At 43.2% G+C, this 13701-nt stretch overlaps 1 protein-coding gene across 1 annotated transcript; it reads right to left on the bottom strand.

Moving 5' to 3' along the window:
* Positions 1 to 6337: 6337 nt before the first annotated feature.
* LOC141953241 (olfactory receptor 5J3-like) lies at positions 6338 to 7514 on the bottom strand. The gene is made up of 2 exons (XM_074891716.1): positions 6576 to 7514; positions 6338 to 6394 (listed from the first exon to the last, which is right to left on the bottom strand). Exons 1-2 carry the CDS (start codon positions 7512 to 7514, stop codon positions 6338 to 6340), a joined length of 996 nt encoding a protein of 331 aa, XP_074747817.1.
* Between the last annotated feature and the right edge of the window lie 6187 nt (positions 7515 to 13701).

Below are 13701 nucleotides of genomic sequence, written 5' to 3'. Positions count from 1 at the left end.
GATGATATTCACATGATCTCATAATTTGTGCAGTAGATTCTAAAATAAGGAGGCACTTGTGCCACACTTTGCACTATCCTACCATATAACTAATGTGTAAATTGCTGCTGTAAGCAGCAGTGCAAGGTAAATGGGGAAGATCCTTCAAAGCAAAGTCTTACCAGACTTATTTGAAGTGGGAGAATTTTTTTTAAAAAAAGAAATCCAGCCAGGTCCTAAAACTGATAATACTGTTATGAAAGTCTATGGGGTAAAATTTTTAGAAAGTGTTAAGGAATGTCATGAGCAGCTCCTCCAGCAGCCCTTCCTGCCTGGCTGCTGGAGCCCAGCCCAGTGCCCAGGCAATTCGAGATGCACTGCAATTCATGACTTAACTCCTCTAAACATAGCCATCTAAGTTACTCATCAGAATCATAACTCTGTGTCTAAGCTCGCTTTACAGTGAAAAGGAGGAGGTGTACACCTCCAGAAGGCCAAACGGATGGCACAGCTTAGGCCATTATCACAGGAGGAGGTGATCTCAGCCGGCAATGTTTTCTTCCACTCACCAAAGCAGAAGCTTAGATGAGAGCCTCAGCCTTAGAAGCAGGTGTTAGATGTGTATCTTAGGCTGTGAATACCAGGAACTGGTAACGTAAGTACTTTAAGATACATATTTTTCCTGTACTAAAGCAGTTAATAGGACTGTCAACATTTGTTGAACACATTGCTTCTGTGGAAAAGATGTAAGAACCTCCTTTGTGTGAGACTGACTGGAAGAAATGCTCCTTTGCCATCACTCAAGGTCGTCAGTCTGGGTGTGCTTTCAGCAGGCATGCCAGGAATCCAGATGCAATGTGTGCAGTGCCAACAGGTACACCTATCCACAGTTTGCACCATTTATCTCAAAACTGGTCTGCCAAAGTGCAAATCAACTCACATAAGCTCTAGATGTCAACTACTCTGATGTTTATACATCAACTATTTTTCTAAGACTCCTTTTATGGACAATGGGGAGATAAGGAGGCATTGCAGTCATAGGCTTTATGTGACCATTGCAAAGGCATAAACTGGTGCACGGTGTTCCTCCTCCCCAGGTGCATATTTTTGTTCTTCCCCTTGTTGAACTGCATGAGGTTCCTGCTAGCCCACTTCTCCAGCCTGTCAACGTCCCTCTGGATGGCAGCACCATGATGTATCATCCACCCTTCCCAGCAGGTAAACTTGCTGAGGCCACCCTCTGCCCCATCATCCAGTTCATTAATGAAGACAGTAAACACAACTCAATCCAGAACTGATCCCTGGTTACACTGCTAGTGACTGACCTCCAACTCGATTTCATGCTGCTGATCACCATACTCTGACCTGGCCAGTTTTCACTCTACCATGCTGTCTGCTCATCCAGCCCATAATTCATAAGTTTTTCTATGAGGACTATACGGGAGGCTCTGTCAAAAGCCCTACTGAAGACAATATCCACTTCTCTCTTTTTATCTACCCAACCAGTCATCTCTGCAATCTGCCTCCAGTACCATCCTGAGTGTGGACACACACAAGTCAACATCAGTGTGGCCCGGATGGAATAAGGGATAGACTGGTTCAGCGAAGAAATCATCAATAGTGTAGATATGAGAGTGATTGGTCGTGTTATAGAGGGAGATTTTTCCAGCTTTGTAGTCAAGGGAGACCCTGATCAACAGGGGTTTGATCCTGAGCTACAGTGGGGTGGTAGGGGTGGTCATGGCCACACATTTTTTCATGCCATAATCATACCATTCAGTAGCCTGTCTTCTCTGTGGAGTCCTCTGCCCAGCTGGTGCCTGACTCACAGCAACTTTTGTCCCTTCTTCAACCTCCCAGCAGTGCAGCCATTAGTGTTCAGTACCTTTTGTTAATCCTCTTCCTCTGCCATGGGAGCAGTGGGAACTCAGTATGGAGTTTTATTTGGAAGAGGAAATTGGATCTCTTTCAATCTGACAAACTTCCCAGGCTGAGGAGTCAGGGACTTGCCTCCCTAAGCTGGAAGGGGGTGCCTGCTTTGGATTGTCCTGTTCCTTACTAACCAAGTCAAACAGTAATTTAAATAATATGCTTTCTCTCTGAATAGGAAAGATGCATTTATTAAATTCCCCAGTCCGTGACCAGAGAAGAGGTTCTTTCCCCATACCAGTGTGGGCATGGAAATCATGCTGGAAATAGCAAGTACACTAGCAAGCACAGTAGAGAGCAGTATTTCTGTTTTGTCACCCACATGCAGAGACATTTTCCTCTGAACTTAGTATGCGCCAACAGGATATGCAGAGAAGCGGAAATGAGAGTCCTCACTTTCCTACACTGCCCTTCTAACCCAGTCTGGAATGGGACTCGGTACAAGGCCTTGTGGTTCAGACTGAAGAGACTGGCTTCTTCTCTAAACACTTGCATGTGATGCTTAGATGAGAATTTCTAATATGAATAAGTTTCCTAGGAAGGAAAACATTTTTAATCAAAAAGGTGATCAAAGACTTGAACAGAGACCCAGAAACCATGTGAACTTCATTCCTGGAGACACTGAAAATCCAGCTGGACAACTTAACCTGCTTTGAACACGGCAGACCCATCAAGAACCCTTCTAACACAGGCTACTCTACCATTTCTCCCCGAGAATACCTCTCAAAAGTTTCTCTATCTCAAAACCTATCATTAAGTGAGAATTCAGATGTCCTGACCAAAGTTCTTGATCTGAATTGATTTCTGGAGGACTCTCCTTTGATTTATACTTTGGAAGTATGAAGCCCTGCAAAAGGGCTAAATTTTGGAAAGATCAAAAGATGCTTTCAGTTCATTTTGTGTTTTAACTATATCATTTGGTTCATAATATTTGCTTGTACTAGCACTATGAAAATGAAGCCATAATGAGCATACTCCAGTATTTGTTTGGCACTGGACCCTTTATGCTAGGCACAGATGGTGTTCATAGGGCACACAGTTTTGCATAATTTGTGGAAGCTTGGGCTGGTGTGGTTTGGCAATTGGTCTGTATTGGGTTTGTGTGTGGCCAGGTTTGGGGACTGGGGGAGGGGCTCCTGTGAGAAGCTGCTTGAAGCTCCCCCAGCTCCAAGTCGGACCCGCATCTGGCCAAGGCCGAGCCCATCAGTGATGGTGGCTGTGACTCTGTGATAACATATTTAAGAAGGGGAACCTGAGAGGAGGAGGGGAGTGAAAGAAACACCTCTGCAAACACTGAGGTCAGTGGAAGAAAGGAGGAGGGGGAGGTGTGCTGGAGCAGACTCCCCTCAGCCCATGGGGAGAGGGCAGGCTGTGCCCTGCACCCATGGAGGTCACCAGGGGAGCAGACGCCCAGGTGCAGCCCAGGGAGGACCCCACGCCGGAGCAGGGTCTGCGCCTGGAGAAGGCCGGGACTCTGAGGGCAGCCGGCGCTGGGGCAGTCTGTTGCTGGGAGGGCTGCACCCCACAGCAGGGACCCATGCTGGAGCCATTTGGGAAGAGCTGCAGGCCCTGGGAAGGACCCACGTGGGATATTTTCACGGAGGACTTTCCCCTGTGAGAGGGAGCCCACGTTGGAGCAGGGGAAGAGTGTGACGAGTCCTCCCCCTGAGGAGGAAGGAGTGGCAGAAAAAATGTGTGATGAACTGACTGCAACCCCCATCCCCTGCCCCCCTGCACCACTGCGGGGGAGCAGGGAGAGAAATTGGGAACAAACCTGAGCCCAGGAAGAAAGGAGGGATGGGGGAAGGTGTTTTTAAGGTGTGGTTGTATTTCTCACTGTCCTACTCTTGTAAATTAGTGGTGGTGATGGTGTTCAAATTAAGTTGATGTTCTTTCCTCCCCATTTGAGTCTGTCTTTTGCCCATGACCATAACTGGTGAGTGAGCCCTCTCTCTGTCCTTGTCTCAATCCCTGAGCCTTTTGTTGTATTTTCTCCTTCCCATCCCACCAGCGGGGGAGGAGTGAGCAAGCAGCTGTGTGGTGTTCAATTGCCCTCTAGGCTTAAACTATGACATAGTCCTACATTGGTTTATCAGACCTCTGATCCTGGAACTGAGCGCTAGTTGCAGACACTGGAGCCAGGGCACTCCTCTGGTGTTTGTAGTAGGTTATATTTGTTCCTCGGACATCACAAAACAGTATCTCTCATCTCATCCTTTTTTAATGGAGTCTGGCCACAACATTAGTACTCTACAACTCTATCTAAGCAGTGTGAATAATTCTTTTCCAACACAAACATCCCTCCACCTATCTCAGGAAGTTCATGGTTTGATTTAAGCACAAGCTATAATGCACACATGAGCGAATTCTTCTAGTGACTTCATGGTCTCTGAGTAACACTTTGTCCTACTTCTTAATAGTAGCAAAATGTCTCTATCCTGCAAGATCCTACAGAGGGAGCATATATGCTTCCCTGTATCAGATGGCAGAAACTGAGTGGTCTCCATCTTGACTGAGAGGTGGAAATGGGACATAATTCTACACTTCTTTTTAAAAGGAAAACCAAAGATACTAAACTGTGTTTTAGGGTTAATCATCAAGTCTCTCTCCTCTCCATGCATGTTGGATGTATATTGTTTGGGATGTTGCCAGAGTCTACATCCCCATTAGTGACCCCTCATTGATTTTAGGGAAAACATGGATGATTTCTTTGACTGCAGAAGACACTTTGACACATGTGGTATGGTCAGAAATACAAGTTTATTGTCCTGCTCCAGGTCGTGCTGATTAGACTCAGGGCTGATCAACAGGCAGCCCCAGCTATTGGGTGGGTTGAAGCCTGATTCTAAAATCTGTTAAGGTGATATTCAGCAGCACCAGAGCTTCTGTTTGCCAGTTCAGTTTTAGGTTTTTTCCCCATTTTTGTTCTGTTTGCTACATGATAATGTTCTTTAATGGTACCTATAGTGAAGGTAAATTATTTCCTCTGTTGATGTCCTGATCATCACAATTAAAAATTAGTTGACCTTGATCTATGTCCTTGTATTCCTAGTCACTCTCAGGTTTGTATGACCATTTTTATAGTAACATTAAGAAATGTGCAGACTCTAGGTATTGCTAAGGCACTAATGTTCAGTAAAGACCAATCATGCACATAACCGGCCCTTGATTTTTGGTCTTCTGCTGCTATGTATTTTCCCCTCTTTGCTGTAATGTTCCCATTTTAAACCTCATTAGTGTCTATACCCTATTTCATTTTCTGGTGTTCTCTCACACAATACACTGAGGTATATACCTCAGCTTATATACCTTTTCATCTTAGAGCTGGACTATCCCAATGGGGTGCATAGGGAGCATGGTAGGGATTGGGTGCAGAACAATGGCCATTCCTGGTTGGGTTGCTCAGGAGCCCTGCACAAAGAGGTATGTGTTGATCCAGTCCCCACAAGTACTTTGGGATAAAATTTCCCAAAAGGCTCATTCTCACCCACAAACTAACCTGTAGGTTCCCCCTTCCCACCAAGGTACCCATCTTTGTTTTTACCAAAGTCTGTTCTTGCCTTCTTTGGTCACATGTGCTAGGTCCATTGCTTGGTAATACTTTTCTTCTTCCTAAGGTTCATCATTCCAGACCCTCTTATATCATGTCATTAATCAGGAAGATTCCCATCACCAGTACAGCAAAACGCCTTCTTTGACAAATCTCCTGCAGTAAATAAGGATTAAGCATTCAAATGATTCCTTTGGGTAAGGTTTATATGAGAGATGTGCCCACCAAGTGGTCTGACCACCTTTACAGCACAGACCAACTGGCTTAGTTTTATCCACTACCAGAAAGGACCTTCCCATTGTATTTGGGGGAAGGCTCAATAACCCAGGGCATGCATATGTGTTGGTCTTGTTGGTCTCTGGCGTTAAACTTAGTACCAGGATTTGACTTTATTAAATCCTAATGGAAAGAGATTAAATTATGTGAGGTGATGCTTTTCCCTGCAGCCCATCCTTCACCACTGTTTTGAGTGGTACCTGGGTAGCTGAAATATAGGAGTTGCTGCAATATATCTAGAAACTGGCAGCACATAACTATCATGTAGGGAATCCTGACTGAAGTTGTGGCGTCTATCTAATGCAAGCCTAGTGGAGCTGCCTTGCTAGAACTTAAGCTCAACTGGCATAAATGAACCCAAAAGATCTAATTCAGTTTTAGACTTCTACACAGCAAGTATCTAAAATTAGAGATCTATTCTGCTACCTTCATCTTCTAAATAGAAAACACCCTGAACAAAAATGCCTGTAAGTATTCTCAAAGGACTTGTCTGACACTCTATAGTTGCAGAGGTCACAACATGAGATTAGATGTGGGGCACTACTATGTTACAAAGCATATTGCCATTGAAATAGTGACTGTCACCATCTGAAAAGTTAGTTCCTAAGGACTGCTCAGTGACACATCCTTCACGTAGGGGGTGAGGTAAAATAGGGAGTCCTGAAACAGGAAGGGGGAGTGACTATTCTCTTTCACAACAGACACATGCAGCAAGATGCAGTCTTAGATATTGATCCTTTTCCTTTCCCTTTGTTGGGCAGGACTAACCTACTTGCATATTCTCTTTCAACAGTTCTCAGGTTCTCTCAGTCCTGCTTGGACTCCTGAATCTCTGTGATACACATGGAGAGTAATATAGCTTTACTACTGTTCTTCGAAGGGCTTCTTTGACTTCCTTGTTCCTCAGGCTATAAATCATAGGGTTCAGCATGGGAATTACCAGACTATAAAACACAGAGATGATCTTGTCATGCTCCACAGAGTATTTTGAACTGGGCCGTAAGTACATGAAGGAGCCTGTCCCATAGAACATGGTGACAGCAGTCAGGTGGGAGGCACAGGTGGAGAAGGCTTTACATCTGCCCTTGGCGGATTTAATCTTGCAGATGGTAACCCCAATGCAGATGTAAGAGACGAGAATGAGGAGCATGGTTGAGATGACGAGAACAGTAGCACAGGTGAAATGGACCAGGTCAGTGATGTAAGTGTCAGAGCAGGAGAGCTTCAGGATGGGAGGCATATCACAGAAGAAATGATTGATGATGTTGGAATTGCAGAAGGACAGGTGGAATATAAATAATGTCTGAATAGTTGCATTCATGCAGCTCATGAAGTAGGAGCCACACACAAGGAGCACACAGAACCTCTTGGACATAATGACAGGGTAGAGCAAGGGGTTGCAGATGGCTATAAACCGGTCATATGCCATCACGGCCAGGAGGTAGCACTCTCCTGTCACTGCAATGCAGAATAGGAAGAGCTGAGCTGTGCATGCTGTGTAGGATATGACTTTTCTCTCAGCCACAAAGGTCATGAGTGTGCTAGGTATAATGATCGTGGAGTAGCTGACATCTAGGAATGAAAGGCTGCTGATGAAGAAGTACATGGGGGTGTGAAGCTTGGGGTCAATCCGGATGAGCACAATCATCCCCAGATTTCCCACTAGGGTCAACAGGTAGATCAGTAGGAACACCATGAAGAGAAGGACCTGCAACTTCAGGTTGTCTGTGAATCCCAACAAGATAAACTCAGTCACCACAGTGTGATTCCTTTCTGCCATCTATCATAGGTGGGAAAGCCAAGATTACACTGCAGACAACAAGGCAAACAGAGGCTGACTGTCAGTGGGTCAAACTAGCTCTCATCAGGCTGATCTACAATGAAGGTATAATTTTCTGTATCTCCCTATTCATGTTTTTCAGGTTCTGAACTCAAATAATTTCACAGGCGTTTCCTGCCTCTCAAAGGCTTGTATTCTTTCTGTGTACTCTGAAGGAGCACAGGTTAACAAATCACACATTCCTGCAGGTCTCACTACCTCTCCCTTCCCAAACACTTAGCTTAACTTCTAAGGTGCACAGCAGGCACTAACTCCATAATATTTGTTTCACCTCACCTATTTTAGATATCTACTTAAACATGACTTGAAAAGCTTGACTTTCCCATTTTATATAGACATCATCTGGATAAACAACTTTGTGCACTGTTGGGTAAACACATGTTAAGTTAAGAAAATCTCTCAGAAAGAATAATAGAAGAATTGGGGCCAGAATTGTGTACTTTATCACTATGACAAAATGGTATTTTGGAGCAGAAGGCCAAAGCTAGGGGTTTGGAAAAGCTCAACTATAAATATTAATGGCATTTCAGGCTGAAAGGGAGCAGGGCTTCTGCTCTGCTGTTGCTTCCATAAATCTGAGAATAGAATGAGAATTATAATCGGTTGAATTCTCAGGCATAGTCTGCTTATGAAGTTTAAAAATAACCTTTCTGTTCCCAAGAATAAAAAGTTAAAAAGATACCTTGGAAGAACTGATCTTGTCCATTTCCCTTTTCCAAGGAAGAATGAACTCTACTTTGCTTGAAACATTGGACATTGTTCTTTAAAATCTCCAGTACCATAGATTTCCCATGGTCCCTAGTCACCTTTGTTTCTTCTTAAAAAGTTAATGTTATTCAGTTTTCTCTTAAAAATTTACCCAAAATCTCCCATTGTAATTTAACTGAAAAACTTTCTGTGTCCCTTCTCCCATTGTGGGCAAAAGAAACCACTTTTCCCCTTCCACAATTTCATAGAATCATAAAATCATCAAGTTGGAAGCGACCCATAAGGGTCCAACTCCCTGCTCCTCACAGAACTACCTAAATTTAAACCATACAACTAAGAGTGTTGTCCAGATACTCCTTGAATTTATGCATTTTTCCACCATCAGTTTTAACACAATGACCTTTTCAGTATGTTGCTTTTCCTAGACTGTCTCCTGTAGGGTGTTAGTTCATTTTGTAAACTGTTATCTTGAATCAAATATTTTTTTCTGATGGCAAACATATCAAATGTGTCAAACAGAACCTTAGCAAGATGAGAAATTTACTGCTTAGAAAGCTAGCAAACCCAGGTCCTGAAATCTCAAAAAAAAAAAAAAAAAAAAAAATCAGAGATTTTCAAGAATACCTGTATTGTTCCACTGTGAGGGAGGGAAGTGAGAATTTTTCCTCACTCCCCAGTAGAACAAAGGTATAAATATGTCTAATATATGCATTTGTAGTAATCACAGAAATTTTAATTCCATCCCTGTTCTTACCTTACCACTCACATCTTAGCATCCTGGGTGCATTAGTGTTTCTTCTCTTGTCAGTGTGAAAGAAACAAGAAGGAGGAAAACATTCTGTTAATGCAGATTTGACCGCAAGGTGTATATTCTCTAGTAGCTCTAAATAAGAACTAATTTTGATTTTCCAAAGGCAGAAAGAAAGAGGTGCTGTATCTCTAACAGAGTCAGAGAGAGGAAGATCTCTTGCACCTTATCAGAAGTAGGTATTTTCGCAGATACCATGCCCATCCATATACTTTTAGGTATAGAATTCCTGACGGGCCACAGAGTCTGAACCTGAGACAAGGCACAACGGGACCATTAAAATATCCTTTTTATTCCCGGTGGAGATAGCTAGTCCTCTCTCTTCCTGCAATTAGACAGATGGACTTTATTTCTCTCAGTTTTAAAGAGAACTTTTTTTTTTTTTTTTTGGCCATGTGATCCTTTGTGTTATTTTTCTTGTTTTATTCTGCTACTTAGTAAACTAGGACTATAAAATCATGGACTATAAAAACACTTTCCATATTGGGAAGGGAACCACAAGCAATGAGATAAAGTTTTTTCTGTTCAGCAAGGATGAAGGCTCTTCTCCCAAAATTTCTCTGAAGCTGACCAGTAATTTCAGCCCCACTAATTTGTCATGGTCTGGTGCTCCAGGATGGGTGAATTAAATCACTTGGGAAGTGACGCTTAGTTTCATGTTCTGAGAAGCCTGTTTCTCAAGTGGTTGTTGACATCAGTCAGATCATTCAACCTGTTCTGAAACACACTAAAGACATAAGAAGCAGATTTGAGTCACTACATCAAATACTTCTAATCTCTGCACTGAGGCCCTCAAACTGTGGAATACTTCAATAAATTCATATAATTCAAGCCAGAAACTAATATGTTTCTAAGATACTTCAGCTAAACCAAATATATCTTTGTCAAGGCTTTTTCTTATGCACCAAGGAATATGATAATGTGTAAGCAAATAAAATGTCTTTGCTACTTCTACAGAACTATACCAAGTGATAATGCTGCCTTTTAACCAGTTGTATCGAAGCTGCAATGTTTTCAAATTCTCAGAAAAATCACACTGAAATAAAACACTTCTGTCATTTCTTTGTAAAATCATAGAATCATAGAACGGTTTGTGTTGGAAGGCACCTTTAAAGAGCATCTAGTCCAATGTTCCTGCTGTGGACAAGGACATCTTTTACTAGAGCAGATTGCTCAAAGCTCCATCCAACCTGGTCTTGAACACTTCCAATCATGTGGCATCCACAACTTCTCTGGGCAGCCTGTTCCAGTGCCTCACCACTCTCACTGTAAAAAAAATTCTTCCTTATATCCAATCTAGATCTACCCTCTTTCAGTTTAAAACTGTTGCCCCTTATCCTGTCACTACAGCCCTTGGTTGCAGCAATAATGTCTCCCCGGAGCCCTCTCTTCTCCAGGCTGAACAACCCCTACTCTCTCAAGCCTTTCTTTATAGGAGAGGTTTTCCAGCCCTCAGATAATTTTTATGGTCCTCCTCTGGACCTGCTCTTTCTTCAGTCCATGTCTTTTTTGTACTGGGGACCCCAGAACAGGACACAGTACTCCAGGTGGGGTCTCACAAGAGCAAAGTAGAGTGGAAGAGCCACCTCCTTTGAACTGTTGGCCATGCTTCTTTTGATGCAGCTCAGTATATGGTTGTCTTTCTGGGCTGTGAGTGGACATTGCTGGCTCATATCTGATTTGTCACTGACCAGTATCCCCAAGTCTTTCTTCACAGGGCTGCTCTCAATCCATTCATACCCTAGTCTGTACTGAAAATGAGGATTGCCCCAACCCAGGTGCAGGACCTTGAACTTTGCTTTGTTGAGCTTTATGAGGTTTGCACGAGCTCACTTAGGTCTGACAAGGTCCTTCTGGATGGCATCCCTTCCCTCTAGCAAATCAACTGCACCACTCAGCTTGGTGTCATCTAGAAACTTTCTGAGGGTGCACCTAACCCCACTGTCTATGTCCTTGATAAAGATATTAAATAGTATTGGTCCCAGTACGGACCCTTGAGGGTCACTGCTCGCTAATGGTTTCCACTTTGATGTTGAGCAATTCACTGTAACTCTTTGGACATGGCCACCCAGCCAATTCCATATCAATCTCACAGTCCATCCATCAAACCCATACCTCTCCAATTTAGCAACAAGTTCTGGGGGACTGTATCAAAGGCCTCACAAAAGTCCAGGTAGATGACAGCATTAGCTCTTCCCTTGTCTACTGATGCAGTCACTTCATCATAGAAGGTCACTAGATTAGTCAGGTATGATATGTCCTTGGTGAAGCCATGTTGGCTGTTTCTTAATTGGGCAAATCTTAGCTCTGAAGTCACTGTTCAGGAAATAATACACTCAGTCCAATAGTAATAAGTTTCCAGTCAAGGCTGTTTCTTGATTTCCCTGGGTCAGTCAATATTAAAGTCAGTATTAAATAGTTAAGCATTCTTTGACACTGCTAGGCATGTGCCCAGTTACCAGTCATAAAATAAAGAATTCTGTGAAAATTATATTTCTTGGCAATGCCTCTGAATGAAGTCCTTTTGACTTCCCCTATCAGGATAATTTCCTTTATATTCTTTAGCAATTCTTTTGATGTTTTCTGTTTCCAATTTTGAACAATCTGCTCTTGTTTACTTTGAAAATTTTTCAGGCCAGCATCTGTTTCACACACTCCCACTTGGTTTGTTTAATGTATAAAACCTCAATAGCTGAAGTTTCACAGTGGAAAGTCACTTTGTAGACAAGGATTACATTTAGCAATCTCTCTCCCTCCAGGTCACAACAATGTTGCTATTGCAAATCTTCCTCTTTCTGCAGTTCTTATCTTCATTCACCTTTTTTTCACATCATAACTGGAAGGGCACCAAGTTGATTTGCTTATACTTCTAAGATTTTTCAGTAATTACATGACAGTGAAATGTACAGTGACAGTCTGCAGATGTTTCAACCCTGGCTTTGCCATTGTGGTATTTAGCCCAATCCTTGCAGGCATCTTCAAAAAGATTTCTCATTACCTTGTTAGTAAGAAACATACAAAGATTGGACACATATTTTTCCTCTGATGTCCTCTGTACCACCTGGAATCACACATTTTGTCTTAAATTCAGGACAACACTCATCATTAGCATTGTCAGTAGTTGTCAGAGCTGCAAACTTTTTTCAATCAGTTAAACACTGAGTTTTTGTCACTTGTTTCAGATTTTTTAAAAGTAATACTTTGTGATTTGCCTTTATTTTATACTCTTCCCTCTATAGAACTTTTTTTTCCATTTAGCAAAGTTACCCTTTTACCAACAGCTGAAGTAGACCTGAATATGAAGTTCTTCAACACTTTTCTCACCTTCCATCTTAGGAGTTAATGATTTTTTTTGTACTGGGAGAGGCCACTCTTAGTGCAAGGTGTTTATGCGCATTTCTTGAATGCCTGCTCCCCTTTGAGTATTTAATTCTTCCCCCACTATGCTTTTGGGGTTATGACATACCATGATATTTCTCGTTAGTGCAAAACAGGAAGATCACTCAGCAACTACTGTCACGGGCAAAATAGACTTGACTTGGGGAAATTAATTTAATTTATTACCAGTCAAATCAGAGTAGGGCAATGAGAAATAAAATCCAGATTTTAAAAATACCTTCCCCCTATCCCTCCTTTCTTTCTGATTTCTCTACCTCCTCTCTCCAAGCAGCACAAGGGGGATGGGGAATTGGGGTTGTCATCGGTTCATCACACATTGTCCCTGCTGCTCCTTCCTCTTCACACTCTTCCCCTGCTCCAGCATGGGGTGTCCCCCATGGGAGACAGTCCTCCACAAACTCCTTCAACATGGGTCCTTCCCACAAGCTGCAGTTCTTCACAAACTGCTCCAGCGTGGATCCTTTCCACGGGGTGCAATTGTTCAGGAACAGACTGCTCCAGCATGGGCTCCCCATAGAGTCACAAGTCCTGCCAGCAAACCTGCTCCAGTGTGGGCCCATCTCCACAGGATCACAACTTTCTTCAGGTGCATCCTCCTGCTCCGGTGTGGGCTCCTCCATGGGTGCAGGTGGATATCTGCTCCACCATGAACCTCCATGGGCTGCAGGGGGACAGCCTGCCTCACCATGGTCTGCACCATGGGCTGCAGGGGCATCTCTGCTCTGGTGCCTGGAGCACCTTCTCCTCCTCCTCCTTCTGCACTGACCTTGGTGTCTGCAGAGTTGTTTTTCTCAAATATTTTCACTCCTCTCTTCCAGCTGCTGTTGCACAGCAGTTATTTTCCCCCTTCTTAAATATGTCATCCCACTGTCGCTGATTGGCTCAGCTTTGGCCAGCTTTTCAAATATTTTATGTGGATGCCACCTTAACAGGGATCAGCCCAAGGTTTCTGCTTGAAGAACACAGTTGCCAATCTGCTGAGTAAATAAGGGGTTTATTTATCCGACATGCAGGGCAGCTCAAGCTGGGTGCCTCCAAGGAGGGACCCCCCTACTGCAGATCACGGAACCCAATTATACCCTTACAGATGGTTTTCCCAGAACGCATGACCCATTACCTGATCCCCAATGTCACCAAAGGGAATAAAAGAACTTATCGACACCCACATGATGTAGATAAGCAGACACTCCTTTATTAACGGCCGGGTGCATA

Source organism: Strix uralensis, chromosome 22 (genome assembly GCF_047716275.1).
Source record: "Strix uralensis isolate ZFMK-TIS-50842 chromosome 22, bStrUra1, whole genome shotgun sequence".
NCBI classification, from domain to species: domain Eukaryota; kingdom Metazoa; phylum Chordata; class Aves; order Strigiformes; family Strigidae; genus Strix; species Strix uralensis.
Note: the sequence above shows the minus strand (reverse complement) of the source record. Positions and strands in the feature narration are given on the sequence as shown.